General features: G+C 35.6%; 1 protein-coding gene across 1 annotated transcript; it reads right to left on the bottom strand.

The window, feature by feature from the left end:
* Window positions 1-3367: 3367 nt before the first annotated feature.
* LOC147516754 (uncharacterized) lies at window positions 3368-4917 on the bottom strand. The gene is made up of 3 exons (XM_086593365.1): window positions 4425-4917; window positions 4099-4229; window positions 3368-3970 (listed from the first exon to the last, which is right to left on the bottom strand). Exons 1-3 carry the CDS (start codon window positions 4915-4917, stop codon window positions 3368-3370), a joined length of 1227 nt encoding a protein of 408 aa, XP_086449491.1.
* Window positions 4918-26585: the final 21668 nt, after the last annotated feature.

Genomic DNA, 26585 nt, shown 5'->3' on the forward strand with positions numbered 1-26585 from the left:
AAACTTAGGCTAATATGTAGGTAATAATCCTTGCATCTATCTATAAATATGTTACATGAGTATCTATGATTGTTGGCAGTGAGTTTTTGAAATCTAGGCTAGAGTACTTATTCTACAAATCCTGTGAGAATATAGCCTAAGGCCTTATATGAGTGACAAATTTGAGAAATGACACAAGGGAGAAGTAAAATCCGGATAGAGAAATTACACGTCCACTTGCTTGATCACTATACCATATCCTAAGCGAGAATTTAGGCCCTATTTGGATCGATATAGCCAGAAATTCCAACCTATGAATTATTTTCCGCTAGTCGCCCCTCTGAGCCTTTCTTTAGCCTTTCATAAACCTCAAATCCTTTACCCTGTTACAAAACAAAACAAAATAAAAAAAATCAACCTACCCAATTCTTTGAATAAGTTTGAGAATAGAGATGAAGACTAGGGAAGAGAAGAACCTTTGAAATCAAGAATTCGTTTGTCGCTTCAGAAGAGAAAAGTAAGTTTCCATCCAAATAAAACATAAATAAATAAATAAAAATAAAAAAAATAAAAAAAAAATATATATATATATATATATATATATATATATATATATAAAGGAAATAAAGAGTTAGAACTCCAAAAGTAGAATCAATGGGTCAAAAGCCAAAGAAAAAGGGAAAAAAAATATGGCTAAGGATGGAAACAAAGTGTAGAATCGAAAGTAAAGAATAAGGTTTTCTCTAGTTACATAATATGAAGACTCTATTATCTCAGACTTGTTCTCTTTGAATATCCATTTTCTTCCTTCTTAAACCATCTCCTAATCCCCGCAACACCTAATAAAGACCTTTAGCTCAATTAGGAATAGGTTAATGTGATAGTAAGTGGCAGATGTGTTTGATCGACTCCGGCTTCCTTGTGTGTCATTGAGTTTGTAAGGTAAAGTGTGCCCACCGCACTAATTTGGAGTAGCTAAAACTTGAGCGGAAAAATCAGAGTGGTTTTTGTCTTGACATTTATGTGAGGACCTACTTAAGGACGCTATTCCAAGTTTTCATAAACGGACCTGCTAGTTCATCTCATAGTATTACTCATTGTATATATGTTTATTCGTTGATGATAGATTATTATGCATATATTAGCTTAGGTTTCGACTTTATTATTCTGTATTCATTGCAAGTGAGATGTATAGATAATTGAGACATAGATAAGGAAACAATAGTATTATTTCTGAGTCGTTGTAGTATAGATGAAGTTTGTGAGTACCTTCACTGGAAAACTCTCACGAGGCTATAACTTGTCCACTAGGGAATTCCTAGTGGTTTAAGGCCTTGTTGCATACGGTCAATGCAATCGCACTAGGCGAAACGAGATTAGTTAGAACTCCATTTTTGGTCACTTATTCTAATTTCTCATATTTGGTTAAGGACAAGCAAAATTCTGTTTGGGGGTGGTTTGATAAGAGCCCAAAACTGTAGTTTTAATCCCTTAACAATAATACTTTTAGACCAATTATGCGAGTAATAAATAAGAGTTAATGCTAATTACGTGTTTTTATGAATTTCAGACATTGAAGTCAATTATGTAAAGAAATGTGCCACTTTGGCGAGATAAAGGAGCAAGGGTTGGTTGCTAAGAAGTTCTGTGATTAAAGGCCAAGATTCAAGGAGACAAGGCCTTTATGAAGCCCGGTTAAAAATTGAAAAGTCAACACGGGCAGAAACAATGAGTCAGTAGAACTTCCGAAGACCAATCTTTAGACTCAGGCCTCGGATTTGGGCCTACATTACGTCAAAACGACCGGCTCAGAAAGAGCTTTCCAATGGTCTAAGCCTTGACCCAATCAGAAGAGTAAAAGTGGATGAAAGGTCTATTGAAGTCAAAGCCAGCTGAAACGGGCTCTGTGGACTGAAGAAAGTGGGCTTTGGGCTCGATTTTCCGGCCCAAAACATAGCTCCTCAGCCCATGCACGAAATTGTGGATCTGGTCTCCTTCTTTACATAAAACAAGACTTAGCTCTTAAGAAAGATATAGTTAGATAGCTTAAAATAGAAAGTAGCCATTAAAATAACTTGTAGATCTAGTTTTTTTTTGGAATTTCAATTAGTTAATTAATTAGTTTCATACATTGTTTTAGATTTGTTATTGGAATGATTGTTCTTCATTGATTAGATAAATAAAATAGTAGTTCTTCATTTCGATTTTTGTCATTTAAATTTGTAGATCTAATTTCAATTCTTGTTGTTATTCAATTCTTAGTTATTAATTAGATTTAAAGTATTGTTAGTTAAAATTAGTAAAGTTCAAATCTTTATATTATGTCTAGTTTTAATTCAATGGGAAATGATAGTTTGATGAATCAAGGTTAAACCTCCATTAGAGGGGTTTGATGAAGCCTTGATAAAAACTTGATTGTGTAGTATAGAATCGTTGTAAGAATCTATTCCACTCTAGAAGGTCGTTGATTCGCCATGAGAATGGATGGACAACGTCATATGCTAGTTATGAATTGGTAGAAATGTCATGTATAATTAGGGATTAGAACGACCAATTCTAACGTTCTTCGGTAGAAGAACGTTAGAATTGGTTTACAACAATTCTATGCTAGTTTATTAAGTTGGATTCAAGGTGGAATCAAATTCCCCTATTTCTTTATCTAGATTCAACTCTTACCATTTTGTCATTTCGTTATTTGTAGCTTGTTATTTGAATTCACATCGTAATATAAATTCAACCATTACTCTCATTAGACTTTGGATAGACTCGTCAATTGTAGAAAACTTGAATGCTAAAGGACTAGGAGTAGAACGAATCTTCTATTCCAACTCTACGTCAATAGATTCGATAGTAGAAAACAAATATCTTTGATAAATCTAGTAACAGTTCAGTTTATAGTTTTACTTGCGTTTAGAGTTCATCGCTTTATTTGTGAGTAAGACTATTCATTTTTACGGGTTATAATATATGCATATCGGTATCGGCAGGTAAAGCTTGCTGTAACTGCTAACTAGAACTTTCCAAGACGCCCCCAGTGTCTTGGCTTTTTCCTTTCATCATCCCCTTTACAGTGACAAAATTACAATTTTTTTACTCTGACTGATCCCCCCCTAATTTCATGCAAGCCATACACTGTGGGAAATATGATTACCTAGTAGAATGTACTTGGGACAACACATATATCATGTATCCACTTTCTTCTGAGTATTGCATTGTGATCGGAGTGATGTTTTATGACCACGAATTTCGTCATCACTATCTGAGGTCCCGCTCGAACTAGCAATTTTATCTCTCCAACGGGCTTGGTAAAGCTTCCATTAAACCCATACAGACTGAATTGTGGGGGCTTTAGATGAGTCTCATCGAGACCGATGCTTGTGAACGCCTTCTAGAATAAAATGTTCACAAAACTACCACAATCCACCAGAATCTTTTGCACATCATACCCAGAGATATGCAAAGTGATTAATAATGCATTATCATGTGGCAACATCACCTTAGACAAGTCATCTGGTACGAATATAATTGCTCCTGGAATATTAGCCGATACCAGACTCTGATTTACTGGAATAGGTTCGACATTGACCTCGAGCACTTCTTTTACCATTGAAATCTTTCTTATTTTATCTCTAATGATTTTCTTCTGTGATATCTCCCCTTTGTAGATCATATTTATTACTCCAAGGGGTTTCTCGTGTATGGTTGCAGTTTCTGCGGGTCTTCCATCAGCTCTAAACTCTCGCAACTTACCCTCCTTCATCAACCTATCTATCTTTTTCAGCAACTGCAAACATCTATTTGTCTCATGATTCTCGACGTTGTGAAAATTGCAATAAGGTCTGCCCTTTATTTCCCTCAGAATGTATTTTGGCCATATCAGAAAATCTTCTTTCACTACCCTCCTTAAAATATCTTCAGGTGTGGTATTGATGGCGATAAAATTACTGGGATCTAGCTCTTCTTTCAGTGCCCTCTCAAATTTCCTTCTTTGCTGGGGTTGATTATCCGATTTGTATAATGCTCCTGAGGTCTTTTGTTGTCTGACCTAGAGGAGTCTCGACTCTCATGTCGATCGCCATTATCTCTGTCCTTCTTTCCTATCTCTGACACTTGTAATACAGTTTGCATAGTGGCTGCATTTATCCCCTCTTCCACTCTAATATCTCTATCAGCTTTGTCATACAAGTCTTGTAGACTTTTAACTTCCTTTCGTAAGAGATATTTGTGCAGATATGATCCAGGTATCACACCTGTTTAGAAAGCCATGACAGTTGTCATTTCAGACTCGTCAAGCCTCTCGACTGACTGAGTTTTGGCCTTGAACCTGGCCAATAAATCCTTCAACGACTTTTTCTTTCCTTGTTTCAATTGGAATAGGACCGACACCTATTTTGGCTTCACCCTATGGTAACCATAATTGGTGAGGAATCTCTATTCGATCTCACGAAAATAAGAAATGGTCCCCTCAGGTATTGTATAGAACCACTTCAGTGCTTTGCCTATTAGGCTCAAAGAAAATGACTGGCATAGCACGACATCCCAATACTCCATTCCATGATATATCGAGAATTGGTGTCGATAGCTGAAGAGATGGTCCATGGGGTCAGTGGCCCTATCATATTGGGTGAACTTTGGATTTTTGAATTTTGGAGGTAATGGCTCCCTTTCTACTACTTCCTTTTCCAACGGGTTTCTACTTACATCGTCGGCCAATTTACGAATCGAGGCTAATACCTTTTCCCGTAACTGGTCCCCAAATTGCCTCTGCACCATTTCTTTCGTGATTGGTGCTTTTACCTCTTCCTCTTGCACCACTTTTGGTGTCGATTTCGCCACTAATTGCACCTCTTCGAGATGGCTTTTTCTCACTTCCTCGTGATGGCTCTTCCTCACCACTGGAGTGCCTGGACTCGATTCATCGCCATCTTTCTCGTACATAGCTTCTACTGCACGTTTCTCATTCTCTTCTCTCACAGCTTTGTTTTTCAGCCATTAAAACTTTGTTCTGCTTCTCCAATTCTTCAAACTTTCTCAACAAGACTTTTAAAGAAACCTCTTCTTCATGTATCTTTTCTACTTCTTCCACCAACCTACTTACCGATCGCCTTGTTCTGTGTTCCTCATTCTTGGACGCTACTTGAGAAGTGCTTTCTTCATTAATCATCATCGTTTTACTTGTTGTAGCACGCTTTGGAGGCATCTTGACAAGAAAATGAACATTTCACTGATCTCATAGAATTTCCTTGAACACAACCAATTATTCTTTATCCCAAATGTCTACAAATGGATTCGATCTTCAAAGAAAAAGAAAAGAAGCAGCCTTTCTTGTCTTTGAATCACGGACGGTGCCAATGTAGTGATCAAGTTCTTCTTCTAAGACCAGTTATGAATTGAATAGGTTTGGACTGAATTAAGGATCAAGAAGAAGTAAAATTTAAGCTTTTGGATTAATCAGTAATGGCAGTTACAAAGTCGCTCAAACTCTCTCTCTATTGCTCTGGTTTTACAAGTTTTTCTGGAATGAATCGAATGAATCTTCTTTCTCCTGATCATCGCTTTATATAGTCCTTCAGCTATAGTGGACTCCAATCCTATCCTGACGCGTGTCCATTCCCATTTTTCTCATTCCTTATTCCCGCTTGTTCCTGTAATACATGAACTTATACGCAAGATATCGACAATCATGTCGATATCTCGAGTTATTTACGATATTTGGGCTGGAATATCGGGTTGACAATATTTGCCCACGACAGCTTTCACATATGCGAGTGATCGACCTCCTGCATAATTCTTGACAGTCCACAAACATGAGTGATCGAAAACTGTTCACATCAAGTTTGCATACAGGTTACTTAAATTACAAACTGGGGGTTATACTATTACATCACCTGAGCAAGGAAATGGATATTAGTTCCCTAGTTGGAGCTAAAATAGTTGTAACAACCATGCTTCTGTGCATACTCAATACATCTATGATTTGAGCACAATGCCTCAAATACTAAAACTGTTTTCTACTAATTTCAATCCTTTTTAGTAGAAGGTCAATTTTTAGCAGGTCATCAGTTCACTAGAGCTTGAACGGACACTGTTACTCCAAGTCAATTTCAGGAGGAGTAACCAACTCTTATACTAAGGACGCAATTAAAACTCAAAAGCTTAATGTTATTTTTTTCGATGACAAGAACTAATTGTTTCTAATAGCAACGAATTATGGTTTTCTTATAAAGGAGAAACTCCATAGCTGGTCTTATATCATATCAGTACACTCGCGCAACTTGGACCATTTTCAGAAATTTTTTTGAACAGATTCATTCTGAACTGAATCGATCGTATAACTTACATTTTCAATGACTCATATTGGCATTTGACATTTGACAGTTGGCATTTTTAGTGCCACCTTTCAAGTCATCCACATATTGACCAGCCCCCTCCCCAATATGTAAGTCTTCAACTAAAACTATCGACCTTGATTATACTACTAATTTCTATATCTACAGCTCGACCTACTGCAGGTCGATTACACTTCAAGATGGGGCTAGTTATCGCCATCTGCGCAGATACAACCCAACCTTTTGAGCTCAATTAATGCTCAATTTATTGACGAAATTACCAATTATTTTGTTCTAAGTATGTTCAATTCGGTTATTATTTGAGCTTAATGCTTTATACATCTCCATAATTACCACCATTAGTTTGTACTAACTTTTTGGTTCTAGCTTGCATTTTACAAGTCAATTAAACTTCAAAAATAAATTGGGGCTAACTACAGTCACGCCAATTCAAGGCTAATCTCCAAATTACGATCTCCAAACTATTATCTCCAAATTGCAGTCTCCAAATTCAGTACTACTCAGACATAATAGTTCACCATACAATTTCTCACTAATTGAGGACCTCAATGAGGATCAATTAAGTGCAGAATTACCATACCATTTTGTCACCAACTGAAGACCTAAATCTCTAGGATTATTTCAGCACAGAATTACCATTCCATTTTCTCACCAACTGAGGACCTATATTTCTAAGATTAGTTAGGCACAGAACTGCCATACCATTTTCTCACCAACTGAGGACCTATACTTCTAAAATCAGTTCAGCGTAGAACTACCATACTATACCATTAGGAATTTATAGCTAAGAGAGAATCAATGCAGAATCACCATACCATTCCATTATCTCACTAATTGACGACCTAAAACTAGGGTCAATTCAGTGCATAATTTCCATATCATTACTCATTAATCGAAAACCTACCAACATGATCAATTAAATACATAATTACCATTCAATACCATACCATCTCTTATGAAGTAACTCCTAAAAAAACTAGGAAACTTCGAAGAGAACTATAGATATTTCTATAACGTTAGACAACACGGGAACAAAGGAGACAAACTCTACATTATTCTATACCAGATTGCATAGATCATACAAAATGACATGCAACAAAATTTACCATACCATACCTTTTCTTGCAAAGTTGATACCCTAACAGCAAAGGATCAATTGGCTAAGAATTTATCAAAGCAACATCTTTTGCACCTTCAGTTACTACCTTCCCATGTGTGGAATTACTCTCTCATCATGTCGCCCCACAGAATAGGAACTATCTAATGAGAGGGGGCTATGTAAGGGACTAATATACACAACCAATGTATATTATATACGTGTCCAGCACAACTCATTATCCAAGATAGAACTATATGAAGACCTCAACCAGGTCACTCGTATCAAGACTTTAGCCAAGTCGCTTAAATACTCAGCCAGGTCGCTTATATCAGGACCTCACCCAAGTCTTGTAACGCTCAAAGATGGAAAAACAATCGTTACAGCAATTCTGTAACAGCAGCCATGCACTCATTTATCATTCATTTAAGTTCATTAAAGTCCAACATTAAAAGTCATTGACCAAAGGTTATGGGCGATAAATCACAAGAGAATTACCAAGGAAAAGGAGTAGAGAATTCTAAGGATCCTCTCGATTTTCCATCTACTCCGTTCTCTATCTCCTCCATCTACCATTCTAATATACAATTCCAATGAGGAACTATGTCTAACTTCATTCAAGTTCATTAAAGGAGGTTTTTTGCCGATATTAAAAGACCAATGGGGACCAGGGGTTGGGTGATATGGTGTGATATTACTTAAGTCACAGCAATGATCCTATATTCTAATTTTTTTGCCGCTTTTAGTTAAATTTTAGCTTGGAGAAGAATTCTTATCTTCTCAATCCTCCATTCTCTTGCCTTTTTGGGTAAATCCTCCATTGATTAACAGTGTGAGTTCTGAAAAAGTAAGCAAAGTTACAAATGTCTTCTACTAGTAACCCCCCTTCTCAGAGAACAAATTCTAATCAACAACAAGTTGATGGCCAGAATAACGGTGGTGGATCAAGGTGGAGTTCCATGGTTGGTCGAAATGGAGATTAGGAATCTATTGTAGCCTTCACTACGTTCTCTCCTATTATCATAGATGGAGTTGCTCAAGTTCCAAAGTATCTTGTGGAACAGGGGATAAAGCAATGGGATGAATACTTGGTGGGATATTTTATGGACAAACGGCTATCGTTTCCAATGGTAAAGAAAGTCTTGGGAAAGAAATGGAAACTAAAGGGAAAATTTGATATCACGACAGATAAGGACTTGTTCTACATGAACTTTACCTGTGTAGAGGACAGACAGATGATCTTAGATGAAGGTCCAGTTTTTATTGCGGGGAGAGTGTTCGTAATAAAGCCTTGGACAGTAGACGTTAACAACTACAGAAGCAAGGAGAATACAATACCAATATGGGTAAAGTTGATGGAGGTACCAAAAGAGATGTGGACACTTGATGGTTTGTCATATCTAGCTAGCTTGCTAAGTGGAATACCAAAATTTATGGATGATGCTACTGTGAAAAGGAAAAGTTTGTCTTTTGCTCAGTTTTGTATTAAATTCCCAGTTAACCATGAGTACAAAGAAACCATAAAAATTAAGGTTGGGGATCGAGAAATTGATTTACCACTTGAGTACCCATGGAAACCTTAATCTTGAGAAAAGTGTAATTGCTTTAGGCACACTATACAGCAATGTGGTATCAGGGCCATGAGGGTGAGGACATGAAGGGAAAATGGACAGTCAAATGATGCTGAAGGGTCAGTAGGGTGTGGGTACAAAGGCAGAATGGTCAAACAAATGATTCAAGAGCAAACAGAGAAGAGAGGTCACTCAATGGTACAAGAGTAAACAGCCAAGAGGGAAATGAAGCTGAAACTGAACAAGGGAATCAAAGGAATGGTATAGGGGCACTAGAAGTTGTTATTGCAAACCCAGAGTTGGAGCCTAGGATTGCAGAAATTCGAGAGACAAGTCTCTGTAACATGGAAGGCAATGGGCAGCAGGCCCAATAGAGCCACAGTGAGATCCTCTCAATCAGTAATACAAGCTTAGTCACTCCTGGATGAGTAGAGAGATACTTTGGAGACCATCCTACTGAGGACCAGTCTTTAGGAGCTGTTGAGTTCAGTGCGGAGGCTAATAACTATGTGGGGATTAAAAATGATGAAACTGACACTCTAGTTGTGAGTGGTGGAAGATATGAGTTAATACAATTTGATGAGGAAGACTACACACACAGAGGTAAGGTGGTAGTGTACTCTGAAGTCCCAGCAACTGAAGAAGAACCTCAATATCATGGTGAACAGGTAATATATGAAGCAACAGCTCTTGAGGATAGTGTTATTGAGGATGATCTATCAGAGCTTGATAGGGAATTCTTTAATGATGAGCAACTGCAACATGCAGTCACACTAGCTTTTCTCCCCCTGCAACTGACAACAAGGTCTCAGACTAAGGATTGCAACTCCAACAAGAAAGGGAAGGATAAGAACAAGGGTTCTGAAAGGAAAGGGAAACGCAAACATTAACCATGTCAAAATTAGCAATATAGAATGTCATCGGCCTAAATGACATCAATAAAGCTAGGTACATGAGTAAATTTAGATATGAGAATAAATTATGTCATTTTGGAATGTTGGAAACTAAAGTGAAGATAGAGAAGTTCCAATACATCAGCAACCTCTGTTGTCCAGCATGGTCTTTTGTGAACAACTACGACAACAATTCTAGTGGGAGAGTTTGGATATCATGGGTGAAAAAGCACGCAAATACGTAATTATTTATGTCGTTGTTTGTGTTACGCATTTTTTGCAAATCTCACTTAGCATATTAAATATTGATTAGTATAGTGGCTAGCAAGGTATCAATCCTACTCTAAATAACTAAGTGTTGATAATAGAAATTCCTAATCTAAGTTACTCTAATGGATGCAAGTAAAAGATGTGGCTAAGTAATGATAAATATATAGTTGATTTGATTTGAGATGTAAACTATGCATAAACTAAACTAAATTAAATATATGAATATGAATCAAGAGAGAGAATATCTTAGAAGAGATTAATCCACCAAAATTATAGAATTAGTCTAATAAATCTACCTATCATGCTTAATATAAATCACCAATAGAAACTCACCATACTTACAAACCTTATGCTCATAACCATGATGATAATATGTGGCTTTCAATGTACTTTCTATCTTTCCATTAAATACTTCTTCAATCTCCAATGATATCTTCTATCTAACCAAATTATGCTTTAAGTGGCATTCAATATACAACTCTAGGTGTCATGGAAAATCCACATATGGAATTAACCATACAACTAATTGAGGTGCCATAAAGAATCCAATCAGCACACTGGAACACTAAAAATTAGAAGAAAAGAATCTAGGGTTTGTGGTATTTGGCTCTACACAATTATGAATTACCCTAAGACCTCCTAACCTCCATGGGAGCATTAGATCAATGGATGAATAATAAGAAACTCAAAGAGGGATTTAAACTAAAACATGATAGAAGAAGAACTAAACTAAAATATACGAAAAAGGCTTCATCTCCCCTCCCAATAGAAAGGAGATTAGCTCCTCATATTATGATATGGACACAATATGAAAAGGAATAATCTTTATAGCTATTAATGGTGAGAAAGTCTGAACTTTCTTCTCTCTTAATTCTAGATCTAAGATACACACACTAAATTTCCTAGATGATGTAAACTGAGGTTTTTGTGCCTTATATATTGGCTTACATGCTCGTCTGGATAGAGATCCGAATCCTATGTTTATTTCGTGTCAAACTCTCTGTAATCTTTCTAGAAGCAATCCTAGAAAAGTTAAATTCGTTTGCACAAAAGTGAGACGTGTCCCACTTTTCCCTGTAGGCTATTTTGCAAGCTGCAGCTTCTGACAGCTTTCAGTTTCCTAATTCTTGTGAAACTCTGACTTCTTTTCCATGTTGATCTCCTCTTCCTATGAAGTCAAAATTAAGGCTTTGAGATCATATTTAAGACTCTTCTAACTCAATTATTATCCTCTTTTAGAGTCCCATTAGGCTTGGCACCTATGGAGACAAATATGATGTTTTTGCCCTAGACCTTTAGATATAATTCCCAGTGACTCCTTTTTTACTTCTTTGACTTCTTTTCCCTCCATATTTCACATTTAGGTTCTTTGACCTGCAAAAACTCAAACTGCATCATATTAGAATATTTAAATATAAAATAGAGACTAACATACACATAATTGGGGTTATAAATCATTACTTTTGAGCACTTATCACAACCCCAAACTAGTATTTTGCTAGTCTCTTAGCAAATATGTGTTATACTAGAGAAGTGTTCAAAGCTAATGACACTCACTCCTATTTGTGTATGAGATGGTATATGGATGATGTAAATAGATGATGGTCGTTGAACAAATAGAAGCGTATCAAAACCTAATTATCCCTCAATAAGTAAAGGATAAGTAGGGTATCGTTCCACTTTTAAGTGTATATTTATATGAAGGACAGGACTATAAAGGGGGTTTGAGGGATTAAAAACTATGATTGTAGATATTAAATTCTAATGCTAAACTAAACTAAACTAACTAAACTATTGAGAATTTATAAGAGAGGGAATTCAAGAGATTAGAATCCACCAATACTTTTAATTCAATGACATTTTGCTTCATGGTTGTTCTCACAAGTAGACTACAATTAGGCAATCGAGCGAGTGTCGATGCCCTCTTGGACGAAACATCATTAACGAATAACTCTACTTAAGGTTATTCCTATGTTTATGCTATTAATATTTTCTTTCCTTTTATGTGAGCTTGGACAGCTATTCAATAAATCACCATCTAAGCCAAACACAAGGAATACTTCCCTTACTCTAAAACACTACACAACTAGAAGAAAAGTAGAAAATAATAGTATAATATTCAATTATAATAAATAAAACCCTATTCTAGCATTATATTCAATTGCAATAAATAAAACCATGTCACTAGCAAATATTCAATTTCAATAAATAAAATCCTAAACTAGCATGATATTCGATTGCAATAAATAAAAATCTTAATCTATACTTCCATCCCCTGGTGTAGGCAATGTAACTAATAACTAAAAACATAAAGAACTAACCTGATTGAAGAACACCATGAACCAGAAGAATCATTAAACCTTAAACATCGTCTTTATCTCCTCCCTTGAAGGAGAAGATTAGTCTTCCATAAAGAAGGAAGAACACAAAGAACGAGAAGAAGAAGAGTCGAAGAACATAAGACTAACTTATTATGACTCGGCTAGTTAAAACCAAATCTTTTATTATTAATCTCTCTCTGCCACAAGTTCTGGAGACAAGAGTATAAGTGAATTGGCAAATTACATGAGGTACTTAGGTCCTCTAATTATAGGGGTTACAATGAGTTCTAGAAGCATTCCAAACCGCCATTTGTTTCCTAATACAAATTAACTTCTTTCAGAGTCCAACTTTGTCTCCAAAACTGAGAAGGAATTGGTTACAGTGTCGTTTCATGCGTCTGGACACACGATAGTCGTGTCTCAAACGCGAGACTCTATTTTCCTTCTTTTATTTTATCCTTCTATCCTTTTTTGCGGGCTTTGGTCCAATCAACAACTCATTTAGCCTTGGGCTTCTAAATAGGATTTAAAATAGGTCTAAGTCGTTTATTTAATAGCTTCAATTCCTTGGCCTTCTCTATGATTGTCCACGGGCTTCCCATGTGATCCTTAATGCTCCGAATTGCTCCGTTTTACCCTTTTTTCTCTAATATTCCACAAAACTCTCTTTTTCACCTGTAGAATCATAAAACATAACTTACAAACACTATTAGTCCACTAAGATGGCTAAACAAGAAGAATAATCGAGGGTTGAATTGCACTTTTTGAGCACTTATCACAACTCCCAACTAGCCTTTTGCTAGTCTCTTAGCAAATAAGAAAAAAAAATAGATAAATGATCAAAATCACATCCTAATAACAAAAATAAAATCCTAACTCACTTTTGCAGGCATCGCGATTGCATTTACCATATGCAACAAGGCTTTAAACCTTTAAGTTCCTTTAAAAGGACGAGTTATAATCTCGTGAGGGTTTTCAGATGATATACCCACAAAATTAATCAATAGCATATTCAAGAATGATATCATTTTTCAGAGAGAAATTCCTCACCCACTTGGTGCTTACTCCAACAGACGGTCTCCATTGTTAACTACATTGCTACAAAGACTCATAGATTATGATGGGAGATAGTAAAAATTGACAAAATTCTCAATCAAGGCTTATGTTTTTACTTAGTCAATCTCCTATACTCTCCTATCCAAGAAACAGAATCCCTAGTTTACCATAGGCAGATGATCTCGACTTTCAATCTTTACTGGTCATACTTTCATAAAAGAATCTCTCAAAAGATGGTCTACTATTTTATCTCATGTATGTGGGGAAAAGATTAATACATACGAACATCCCACATACTACCTTGAGAAACAGACTTCTAAATAAAAGTAGTCTCATGGAAAGAATGTCAATCACATATGAAGTGTCGGGTTCTTCACTTTAGCATCCTCTCACCTATTCTAGACTTCATACCATACTGTAGTGATAAGTCATGGGTTGTAACTTGCCTTGGGTATTGGTTTATGAAGGAAAGGTAAAGAGGATTCAAAGGTTGTTTCTGAAAAACACTAAAGGTTTTGCTTCATTCTTTGGAAGATTTCCTTAAATTCTATATTGCAAAGAAAATTCTTCCTTTGTCTTACCTTTTCCATCCATTCTATTCAACTTTTTATTTTTTTATTTTTTTATTTTTTTTAACTTAGTGGTATATCCTTGATTAGTACTGGATATGCTTGTTTTTCACTAGCTTCTTTCACTTTGAACAGAATGATGGTCTTCATTGTATCTCTCTGATATTTCCCTGTAATCTTCCTTTTGTGGTCTTTCTTCCTCCTTGTTCCCCTCGTATTCTTAGAAACATATAGGTATGGCTGATAAAGGTTTTGGCTATACTTCTTATCTGGAGTTGGGTAAAAGGTAAAGGGTTTTATAAAAGAAAATTTCTTATTGTAAGGCTCAAAAAGGTTTAACATGATGGTCCTACTAGGTGGGATAGAAGCTGAATGGGTTCACTACTTGACTTATCAGTATGATACTCTGTTTCAAATAGACTACAAGACAAAATGGCTATCTCCCCATTTGATGTCACTTCGTGATTTACCAAATCAATGAATAATGAGACTCTATTATAACGACATAAAGAACTGAAAGATGTTGAGTCACTAAGACTCGGATTTTTCGTAAGAACTCTCCAAAGAATGGGTATAAAGCTCAAGTCTCACGGGCTAAGTCTAAAAAAATATGCTTCCAGTTTACTAGGGATTAAATCTCTCTTCTAACAAACATACACAAAACTGACCAAGTACTATGGTGGTGCCTTGATAAAGAATTCTATCAACAAGAACTATGTCTGAGCATAATAAATAGTCTAAGCGGTAATGAAATCAACAATATCAACTATCTATCAAACTCAACACTAAGCAGTATAGAATATATATCCCAAACTCATCATTAAAATTTATTTTTCTCATGCTACTGATATAGAAATAAAAATATTTTTGTTTTTGAAAACTAATTTTTGAAATTCATTTCTCAAGTACACCTTCCCCCAACTTAACATATGCATTGTCCTCAGTATATCGAAATTAAGTAAATAAAATGAATGAGAAAAAGGGAAGATGTTACCATTGATGCTGAATATCAAAATTAATTCCAAAAATAAGAACATTCCCTTTTACCAAGATTTTTTTTTTGTTAGGTCTTTTAAGTCAGATCCCTAAGACTATATATCATGCATTATCAATTTAAAGTGAGGAGATCAGATTTTTTTACCTAAATCTGAGGAATGTTTGGAGGACGAGGAGGTCTCACCTTGTGGGTCGTCAAAAATACTCCTTGATATGTTGGAAAGATTGTTGGTGAAGTTGCTTCTCTAGCTTGAACTATTTCAGGTCTAATGATTGTGTGATAAGCATTGTGGTTCCTCTGTGTAGAAGATTGACGAAAATCTTTTTTTCTAACAGGACAATAGTATCTTATGTGCCTTTTACCACCACAGTAATGATAATGGATGTCTAGCTGACTGCGCTCAAGGTGGGTGGTAGACTGGTTCACATACTTCTCTCATTCAGACAATGATGGTGTACAAGAAGCTTTAACAGTGCAATGCTTCTTATCAATATGGTCCACTTTCTGCTTCAGAAGGCTCATTTCAGTTTCTAGATTCTGTTATTTTTCCAAAACTTCTTTAAGCTGATTTTCTAGCAACTGATTTTTCTGGGTAGAAATTTGTTGTTCATCCTGAAATGTAGAGCTCATCTTCTCAAGATATGATACTCTCTTTGTCAATTTTCCATTTTGCTCACTTAAATCCTAAATTTTCTGTAGAGATTCCAAGAACATGACTAGAAACGCCTCCGTGGTGGGGTTCTCAGGTTCATCATAGTTTTCTGTAGATTGAGCACTTTCAATTATATCTTCGAATGGGACGAATTCTTGTATCATGCTATCAAGGAAGTACACATCTCCACCTTCGGCGTCATCACAATCCTTATGCAACAGGTGAAAGATATTTATGTCCATGGACATCTTACCAAAGTTGATCTTCATTTCACCATTGTGACAATTTATCAAAGCTTTTGCTGTAGCGAGGAAAGGTCGGCCTAGAATAATTAGAATTTTATTAAAGGCCTCCTGGGTGTCTATCACAATGAAATCCACTAGATAGTAGAAATTGGCTACTTGAACAAGAACATCCTTAATTATGCCTCTGGGAATCTTGGTTGAACGGTCAGCTAACTTCAATTTGACTTTTGTAGGCTTTAGGTTCTCCAGGCCCAACGCTTAGTACACATGATATGGCAAGAGATTAACACTAGCACCAAGGTCTAAAAGAGCATTACTTGTGAATTTTTCTCCTATCTTGCATGATATTGTAGGACTTCCTAGATCTTTGAGCTTGACCGAGCTTCTTTCAATGGATAATAGATGTTGTTTGTCCAAATTAGAAACGCCGCTTTCGAACATGAGTACTTCTCTTTATGTTGCATGCATCCTTCAAGAATTTGGCATATGATGGCAACTGTTTGATCGCTTTGAGAAAGGGGATATTGATGTTATCTTTCTCAACTGCCTCCTTCATCTCTAAAAATTGCTTGTCATTTTTTCTTTGAGCAAAAAACATAGGAAAAGGTTCCTTCGGTACAAACACATCAGCATGTGTCTGCTCTTCTTTCTCTTCGGCATTCTTACATGTCTTGTCTTGGTCATCTTGACAAATGGGAGTGGAAAGGATTTCCCCCACTTCCTTTTGAACTTCATTTGAAATCTTGACCGATTGCTCTGTAGCAATGTTATCATGAGAAGGTAAGTCAACCTTGTTGTCTATCTTCAATCCTGATCTGAGAGTAGTAACTGAGCTGACATGATCATGGAGGTGATCAGTACTAAAAGTTGTCCCAATGTGGCATACATCTTCGCTCCTTGATATCGGTTCCAATAAGTTAGGTTGAGTGGCTTGTGTCTTTACAAACTATGCAGTAGTTAGTTGGTCTACCTTAGCCTCTAGAGACTCCATTCTAGAACATTGACTTGCCTAAGATTGCTGGAGATTGAGTTGAGACTGTGCAAGAAGCTCTAGAACACTTTCAAACTTCTAATTTTTCTGTGATAGCAAAGTAATTGCATTCTCCAGGTTGGCAGGTGCGGCATAATTCCTCCTAGGATCAGGCACTAATTCTCCACTTGTATTGGGATTCCGTTGAGAGTATAATTGTTGTTGAGGAACCAACTATGAAGCTTGACTTGTCTGTGGAATATAACTTTGATCTTGGGAACCTAGGGGTCCAGCATTCTGTCTCCAATAATTGACTTGAAAGTTATTACCACCTTGGTTGGGCCTCTGAAATGAGTTTATATTGTACTCTCCAACTGATGCATGTTGATAGTAACCAGGACATTCTAGAGTTGCATGAGAAGTGTCCGAACAGACTTCGCAGTATCGGCTAGCTTGCATGACTTGGAGAGATTTAGCTTGAGACTTGTTGATGTTGGAGGGATTCATGGAGAACTGGTTGAATTTCTTACTCAGAGTTTCAATGCTGGTGGCCAGGCTAGCCAATGTAGACTTCAGTTCTTGATCTGATTGTTCATATGCTTGGTAACCAAATTGCTTTGGCTCCCCTTCCATGCTAGCGACATCCTCATTGCTAGTAGTCCATTGTTGTGTTTCTTCAACTAAATTCTCGAGAAAGTTGTAACCTTCCTCTCCATCCATTGATGTAAACTTGCCTTTGTGCATTGATGGTATCATCTGCTTGTTCATCATCGAGAGTCCTCGATAGAAAAAATGAGCTAGTGTGCTCTTGTCGTATCCATGATGTGGACACGAGACTAGTAGATTGTTGAATCGCTCCCAACTACAGTGATATTCTTCAGTCATCTTTCCTTTGAAATTGATGATAGCTTGCTGCATGGCATCAGTCTTCTGGGGTGGGTAGAACTTGTTCATAAACTTTGTTCTCAACTTCTCCCAGTTGTTGATTGAATTGATCGGCTGTGCAGTTAACCATTTGAAGGCTTTACCTTCGAGTGAGAGCGTAAAAAGAATCAACTTTATACTCTCATCTTTGATATTCTAGTTCTTGAAAGTTTTGAGGACTGATAGAAATTTGTTCATGTGAACATATGGCTGAACATTGTCTGAACCATTGAACTTTGGAAGCATAGAGATTACTGATGCTCTAAGTTCAAACTGGTTAGATTCTGTCTCTGGAAAAACAGTACTGCTGGGTGGGTCTCCAATGATTGGCGAATAGAAATCACTGAACTTCTTCCTCTGTTATGCTTGCATGGGTGGGATAGCTTCAGGATTATTGGTGTCCATAACACCTACATCATTGCGTGTGGCCATTGTATCAATCTCGTTTAGTATTCTTGTGAATCAGTTGTTAAACCTTGTCAACTGTTATATTCTTACCGGACGACGATTGGGACGACGGGGCATACACTAGAAAATGCTTTGCAAAGATGACAAAAAACTATCCTACTATGCTTGAATGCAATTAAACTAATATGCAATAATTCTAAATTATACTAATATGCAAAACTATTTTCCTTCAACTGGGTTGGGCTTTGCAGCTAGTATCTCCCCCGTTGTCTAAAGTTGTCTCTTTTAGGGTTATGGTGAATCACTTGGATTGCTTAAGTACCACGACCCACAGACGATAGTCCGTTTGTCGAGATTCAGACAATAAACACTAGAGTTTGATGTTTCGCTGTGTTAGCTTACAACTTCAATTGTTGAAAAGGTCCTAAATGCAATTATACTAGAAAGCAATAAAACTAAACTATGATGCAACTATACTAAGAATGAAATAAAAAGAATGAAGATTCGACTAACCTGGATGGTAGATCTTGTCTTCGAGATGTCCTTCAAGCTTCTTTCTTTCTTAAAAGGATGGATGATGTGGCTAAAATTACCTCAAGATCCAAAGTTCTAATCTTGAAAGAAAACGTTAAACATAAACAACTTAAAACGGCAGCAGCGCCATTTGACACGCTTTTAGGCCTACAATTAATTATATCCCCAGCCGCGGCGCCATTTGACCTTGCCTCCTTTTTGTGTTGATTGGATGGTATATGGATGATGTAGATAGATAATGGTCGTTGAACAAATAGAAACGTATCAAAACCTAATTATCCCTCAATGAGTAAAGGATGAGTAGGGTATCGTTCCACTTTTAAGTGTATGTTTATATGAAGGATAGGACTGGAAAGGGGGTTTGAGGGATTAAAAACTATGATTGTAGATATTAGATTCTAATGCTAAACTAAACTAAACTAACTAAACTATTGAGAATTTATAAGAGAGGGAATTCAAGATATTAGAATCCACCAATACTTTTTATTCAATGACATTTTGCTTCATGGTTGTTCTCACAAGTAGACTACAATTAGGCAATCGAGCGAGTGTCGATGCCCTCTTGGACGAAACATCGTTAACGAATAACTCTACTTAAGGTTGTTCCTATGTTTATGCTATTAATATCTTCTTTCCTTTTATGTGAGCTTGGGCAGCTATTCAATGAATCACCATCTAAGGTAAACACAAGGAATACTTCCCTTACTCTAAAACACTACATAACTAGAAGAAAAGTAGAGAATAATAGTATAATATTCAATTACAATAAATAAAACCCTATTCTAGCATTATATTCAATTGCAATAAATAAAAGCATGTCACTAGCAAATATTTAATTGCAATAAATAAAACCCTAAACTAGCATGATATTCGATTGCAATAAATAAAAACCTTAATCTATACTTCTATCTCCTGGTGTGGGCAATGGAACTAATAACTAAAAACATCATGAACAAACCTGATTGAAGAACACCATAAACCAAAAGAATCATTAAACCTTAAACATCGGCTTCATCTCCTCCCTTGAAAGAGAAGATTAGCCTTCCATAAAGAAGGAAGAACACGAAGAACGAGAAGAAGAAGAGTCGAAGAACATAAGACTAGAAAGACTAACTTATTAAGACTCGACTAGTTAAAACCGAATCTTTTATTATTAATCTATCTCTGCCTCAAGTTCTGGAGACAAGAGTATAAGTGAATTGGCAAATTACATGAGGCACTTAGGTCCTCTATTTATAGGGGTTACAATGAGTTCTAGAAGTATTCCAAACCGCCATTTGTTTCCTAATACAAATCAACTTCTTTCAGAGTCCAACTTCGTCTCCAAAACTGGGAAGGAATTGGCTACAGTGTCCTTTCATGCATCTGGACGCAAGATCCATGCGTCTCAGACACGAGGGTCGCGTCTGGATGCACGATAGTCGCGTCTCAGACGCGAGACTCTATTTTCCTTCTTTTGCTTTATCCTTTTATTCTTTTTTGCGGGCTTTGGTCCAAGAAATGAATCCTTTGGCCTTGGGGTTCCAAATAGGCTTTAAAATAGGTCTAAGTCGCATCTTTAATAGCTTCAATTCCTTGCCTTTCTCCATGATTGTCCATGGGCTTCCCATGTGATCCATAGTGCTCCGAATTGCTCCATTTTACCCTTCTTTCTCTAATATTCCACAAAACTCTCTTTTTCACCTGTAGAATCATAAAACATAACTTATAAACACTATTAGTCCACTAATATGGCTAAACAAGAGGCATAATCGAGGGTTGAATTGCACTTTTTGAGCACTTATCAACTAACAGTACTAATTAAATAATAAACTAACTAACTTTCGCAGGTATCGCGGTTGCATTTACTATATGCAACAAGGCCTTAAACCTTTAAGTTGCCCTTAAAGGACGAGTTATAGCCTCGTGAAGGTTTTCAGTTGATATACCCACAAAATCAATTTTACATATGAACTATGGTGAAATCTAGATAAAGTAACTTTTTCAGTTAAAATGTCTAAATCAAAAAGTTATTACTTATCACACCCATGATCATAAAATATTAGGCTAAAGTTCTATTCATAAAGATAGAAAAGACTGACTAATCATCGTAACTAGAGCTTATTCATTTTTAACCATTTTGATTTCTTTCTCTTTTCCAAGCAACGTAATTTCTACCTCACCTTTGGATTAGTATTTTGACTTCAAATCTCACCATTTCATACACTCACAAGAAAATCTCTCTCAGATAAGTTTTCTATTTTACCTCCATATGCAGGGAAATGAGTAAAAAATAGAACATCCCACATATTTAGTCAAAAAGACAGAAATTTTCAAATATATAAATAAAGTCTCATGGAAAGAATGTTAATCACATTTGAAGTGTCGGGTACTTCACTTTAGCATCCTCTCACCTATTATACACTTCATATCATACTTTAGTGATAAGTCTGGGTATTAAAATGGGGCTTAGGACAGGTTAACAAGAAAAGGGTAAAAATGATTCAAATTTTTTTGAGAATATACTAAAGACTTTTTGCTTTTAACCTTCTTGGAAATTTTCTTCACTTGTAGACTACAACACTTGAACTCTATCACTACTTCTGCTCAATTATTTATATTTCTTTTCTTTCTTTTTCTCTTTTCTTTTTTTTTTTATTTTTTTTTCTTTAAGCAAAAGGAATGATTTTCTTCATTTGACTTTGGTAAAATTTCCTTCAAAATCTTCTTTGTTCTAGCTTTCTCTTTAGTTCTTTAGAAATCCTCAGAAATATGGGTAAGGCTGATAATATGGGATATACTCCTTATCTGGAGTTGGTTTTAAGATAATTGGTTTAAGAATAAAAGGTTTAATATATAAGGCTCAAAAGTGGTTAATATGATAATCCTACTAGGTGGGATAAAGGATGATTGGTTCACTACTTGACTTATTAGTATGATATTCCGCTTTGAATATACTACAATACCGAATGGTTATCTCCCCAGTTGATGCCACCTCGTGATTGACCAAATCAAAAATAAATGAGACTACACAACGAATTTAAGCATAGAAAAATGGTTGAGTCAACTTGGACTCAGATTTACGTAAAGACTCTCCAAGAAATTTAAAATTGAAAGGCTCAAGTCTCACAGGTCAAGTCTCTGTACTAATCCTCTAGTAAGTTGCTCTTTCATTTGAAATTCCTCTAGTGGTGTATTATATGAACTTACTCTAGACTAAGACTTTTATCAGTGAGATCTATTTCTAGTAATAGAAACTTAGTCTAAAAGTCTTACTAATCTTGGTCATAACTTATAATTTCCAATTTCATTAGCCAATTTAAACTATAAAAATATACTTTTCACCTAAAATCATCATAATTCACATATAAAATTTCTAAATATTGTAATTAAAATATTGCAAAATTTTTATTCTCACCCCTTAACTAAATTAGGCATTGTCCTCAATGGCTAAATAAAATAACTGAAAGCTTACCATAATTTAAATGATTAGATAAGGAGGGATATTACCTTAAATGCGTGCAAAATCACATTAGCTAAAATTTGTAGAATTTATATCCTTAACAAAACAAATAAGAGCGATGATTCATAAGGATCAATAATTACTACAACGACTAAATATTTGTCATGTGTTCAATCCGTAGAGTTATACATCTCCAAAAAGGTGCTAGAGTGGAATATATGAGTCACATGTACAAATAACATGACTGGAAAATAAAAATAAAAATAAAATAATGAATAATAATAATAATAATAATAATAATAATAATAATAATAATAATAATAATAATAACTTAAATCAATAGTTTCATTGTTGCACGGAATACAAGATTTGTTTCTTGCCTAAGAATAAGAGTGATAAAGCCATATTAGACAATTAAGTACACGAGTGATCTAAAATAGTTATTAAGAACATACGGAACTGCGAGAGTTCAAATTTCTCTACTAGAAAATTAGTTATGAAAATAGGCTTAGATTCATTATCCCAATTCAATTCCATTTTCCCACTCGCCTCCTCATAATCGATTCGACAATCATAAAAATGTCAAACAATATCTTCATGACATTTGTCCCCTTAGAATAAAAGATACAATCCCAACGGCGATTTTCGCATTTTTGTTTAAAAAACATCCGTTCATGGCATTGTTATTACAGGATTCTCCATAATAGAGTTCTGCATGAATCTTTCGTTTAGTTGCCATGTGCAACTGTTTGCAAACTTGTCCTTGAGCTAGGGTATTACTGTCTGACACGGGGGTAAGAGGACACAACAAAACCACAGGGACGAGACTGAAAATTTAAACATTGGCTCTGTATAAAATCGCTCAGTTCAGAACCTTCTTTCTCCTAAATCTTTCAAGCGTAACAAATATTAATAAGGCACCATTCCTTCCTCACAACCAATACCGCCTGACAACAGCAAACGAAAACAGAAACCCAATCTATATTGAATTCAATTGAGAACTTTGACAACTCAACTCTCTTTTCTAATTTTTGTTGTTCTTTTCCTTATCAAATGAGAACTGAATTCACTACGTCATGAAGAGAATTATCCACAAATTGGGGAATCGCTACTATTTGGGAAAGTAGTTTACACAATTTAAAAATTAAACACTGATCGATTGTGAACTAACCGGCGGTAGCTCTTGCCGATTAGCAAGAGCTGATAACAATGATTGGAGGTATAACTGGAGGTTGCAGTGCCTATTAATGGGTGGAGTGAAGTGGTGATAACGATAAGGGAGTCGTGGTGCAGCTAAAAGAAGAAGATCGGTCTCTTTTGTTTTTGTTTGATTGGGCTTTTTTTTTTTTAGTTTTTAAGCCCAAGTGGTTGTATGTAAACTTTGACTTGGATTGGGGTCCGAAACAATGTAGGATTCTAACTTACTAGTTCGGAATAGAGAGCTAGTTCGTAATACAGAAGAATTCCACCTTACTAAAGCACAACTTAACACATATATGCATCACGCATACACTTCAAAGCTTCTATCAATTCATTTTTTATTTTATTTTATTTTTTTTATAAAAATAATCACTCAATTTATAAACTATTGATATTTTAAATAATTAAAAGCAACTAATCTCATGACAGTAAGAAATAAACTTAACTGTACTTAGCCTCTACCATCTTTCTAATACTATACCATAACAACTAAAAATAGATTAATTCTTCATACTCTTGATACTTCAAGCTCCTTCCCGAACCTTTTGTGGTGATGGGATAGAGAATACAGAGATGTATAAAGTATTGATGTAGTGAACGTAGGAGACGCTACAAAATATAGCTTCATAGGAAAACTTTCAGAAGTACTCCACGTCTCTACTAGTCATAATCGTGAACCTACAGCTTCCTAACGCTGGGAAAATTCTAACTCCTATTTGAACTCAAATTCCAAAATCTATCGCACTCTCCCTCTTTTGCTTTGCATGAACTGGGTTAGTTTTCCTGGTTATATTGGAACTTCCCTAGTCCTCTATCATTGTTTGAATTGGATTTGGAGAAAGCTACTCACAGTTGGAATGGAAATATAAAAAGCTTAAGAATTCGGTGAGTTTTTTACTTTATATCTTCAGCACAGGTTCAGGTACGCATTTATTTTTCTCAGTTCGATTTCCTTGTCATGAGCTACTAATTAAACTATCTATTTAACTACTTTGGTTGCCTTCCATAAGCGCTACGTTTAATGTCGCCAGCCGACACAGAGGGGAGAAACTTAAGGTTACCCTCCTAACTAGCTTAGGTAATTAATTTTTAAAATTTGTGAGTCTTTTATAGTCAGATTCCTTAGACTTAAAACTTGTTTGTAATCCAATTTTTGCTCTTTTTATCTTCCTTCTTTTATATGCGTGGCCTATACATTTTAGTAGAGGGCGAGTCATCTTAATTAAATCTTTGATAAATCTACGATTAAAAGTAGCTTGACATAAAGATGCTCGAATGTCTTCTATTTTTGTATGAGGTTGACCAATGTCTAGCAATGTATTAATATGGTGTATAACATTATTCTTGTTATAATTCATGCCTAATTGTGATACACATGATAAAAATGGATCTTTGTAGTGAGTGTTCCTAAAACTTTTATTAGCTATTGTGTGTATTGCACATAGATCATCCATATTTTCTGTATCATCGTCAAGGTTTCTAAATAATGTAAAGATGTTTATATCTACTCTCATATTCCTGAAAGTGATGGACATGTTCCCATTCCTACAATTAATTAAAGCTTCGGCTATAGCTAAGAATGGTCTACCCAAGATGGTAGGAATTTGGTTTCCATTTGTAGGTAAAGTGTCAAGAACTATAAAATCAACGGGGTAATAAAAATTAGAGACCTTGATAATCACATCCTCTATTACCCCTCGTGGAATCTCAATAGATCTATCAGCTAATTATAGTCTAACCTTTGTTGGTTTCAAGTCTTTTAACCCTAGCTGTTTATAAAATGAGTATGGTAATAAATTCACACTAGCACCTAAATCCAATAATGTTTGATCAATGTAGTCCTCTCCTATTCTACACATAACTGTAAGACTACCGGGGTCTTTATGTTTTACTACGACTTTATTCTGTAAAAAGGATGAACAACTTTGTGCAATAAAAGCGTCCTTAGGAATATTTGTTTTCTTCTTTACTAGGTCTTTTATAAATTTAGCATATGAAAGTATTTGTTTAATTGCACTTAGAAAAGGAATATTGATATGTAGATTTTTAAAAATATTCATGATCTCATTATATTGTGCTTCCTTTTTGTTATCTTTTAACCTAGAAGGGAATGGTGCTAGTGGAATTTTTTCGGTTACCTGCTCTTTGGTTTTCTCAGTTTCAACTGGCTTTTTCTTATCTTTTGTTATAACAACTTCATCAGAATCAAGTATGTCAACTTTGTTATCTACTTTCTTTCCTGACCTAAGGGTAGATATTGAATTAACTCCCTCTATGGATGCGGATGAAGGGGTGGTTTCAACTTGATAAACATTTCTACCTTTAGGGTTTTGTTCAGGTTGACTTGGTAAAGTTCCCTTGGGTCTGTCTGCTAGACTAGCTAGTATCTGATTTAATTGTTGGCTCATCTGTTGAGTTACTTGAGAAATTTGTTGTGTTACTTGTTGAGCCATAATATCGAATTTTTGGTCAATTCTTTTGAATTCATTCTCGGTTTTGGTGGCTAAAGCTTTCATATTTTCATCTATGGTGTTGGGTTGGGTTTGATAATTAGCCATAGGATCAATAGCTAATTCTCTGTTCACGTTTGGTTGTTATTGTTGTTGTTGTTGTTGTGGGTAATACTGTGGAGAATGTACTACTGCGCCTCTATTATTCATGTAGTTGCCTATTGTTACCTTGATTACCTTGAAAACCATATTGGTTTTGCTGTGGAGACATGTTTTGTCTCCATGAATTGTTTGAGTTATTTCTAAGATCTGGGTTATTGTTGTTGTTGTTATTAAAATTATTTTGATAACCCTGCCTTTTGAATGTATTAAAAGCACAAACATCATCAGTACCTTGAGCAACAAACATACAGCAAACTGAGGAGTCGTGATCTATAGTAAGAACATTCATTGCTTGTTGAGGTTGATTATTCATTGGAGAGTTTAAAGTAAATGAATCAAACTTCTTGTTTAAAGTTTCAATTCCTGTGGATAAACTAGCAATGGCACCTTCAAGTTTCTCATTGATTTCGTTTTTAACCTCATATATACCTGGTTTACTAAAACTCATCCCCCCATATACCCGTGCCATGTCCTCATGGTCACTACTATTGGCCCA

The sequence above is a fragment of the Coptis chinensis genome, chromosome 2, assembly GCF_015680905.1.
Source record: "Coptis chinensis isolate HL-2020 chromosome 2, ASM1568090v1, whole genome shotgun sequence".
Lineage (NCBI taxonomy): Eukaryota > Viridiplantae > Streptophyta > Magnoliopsida > Ranunculales > Ranunculaceae > Coptis > Coptis chinensis.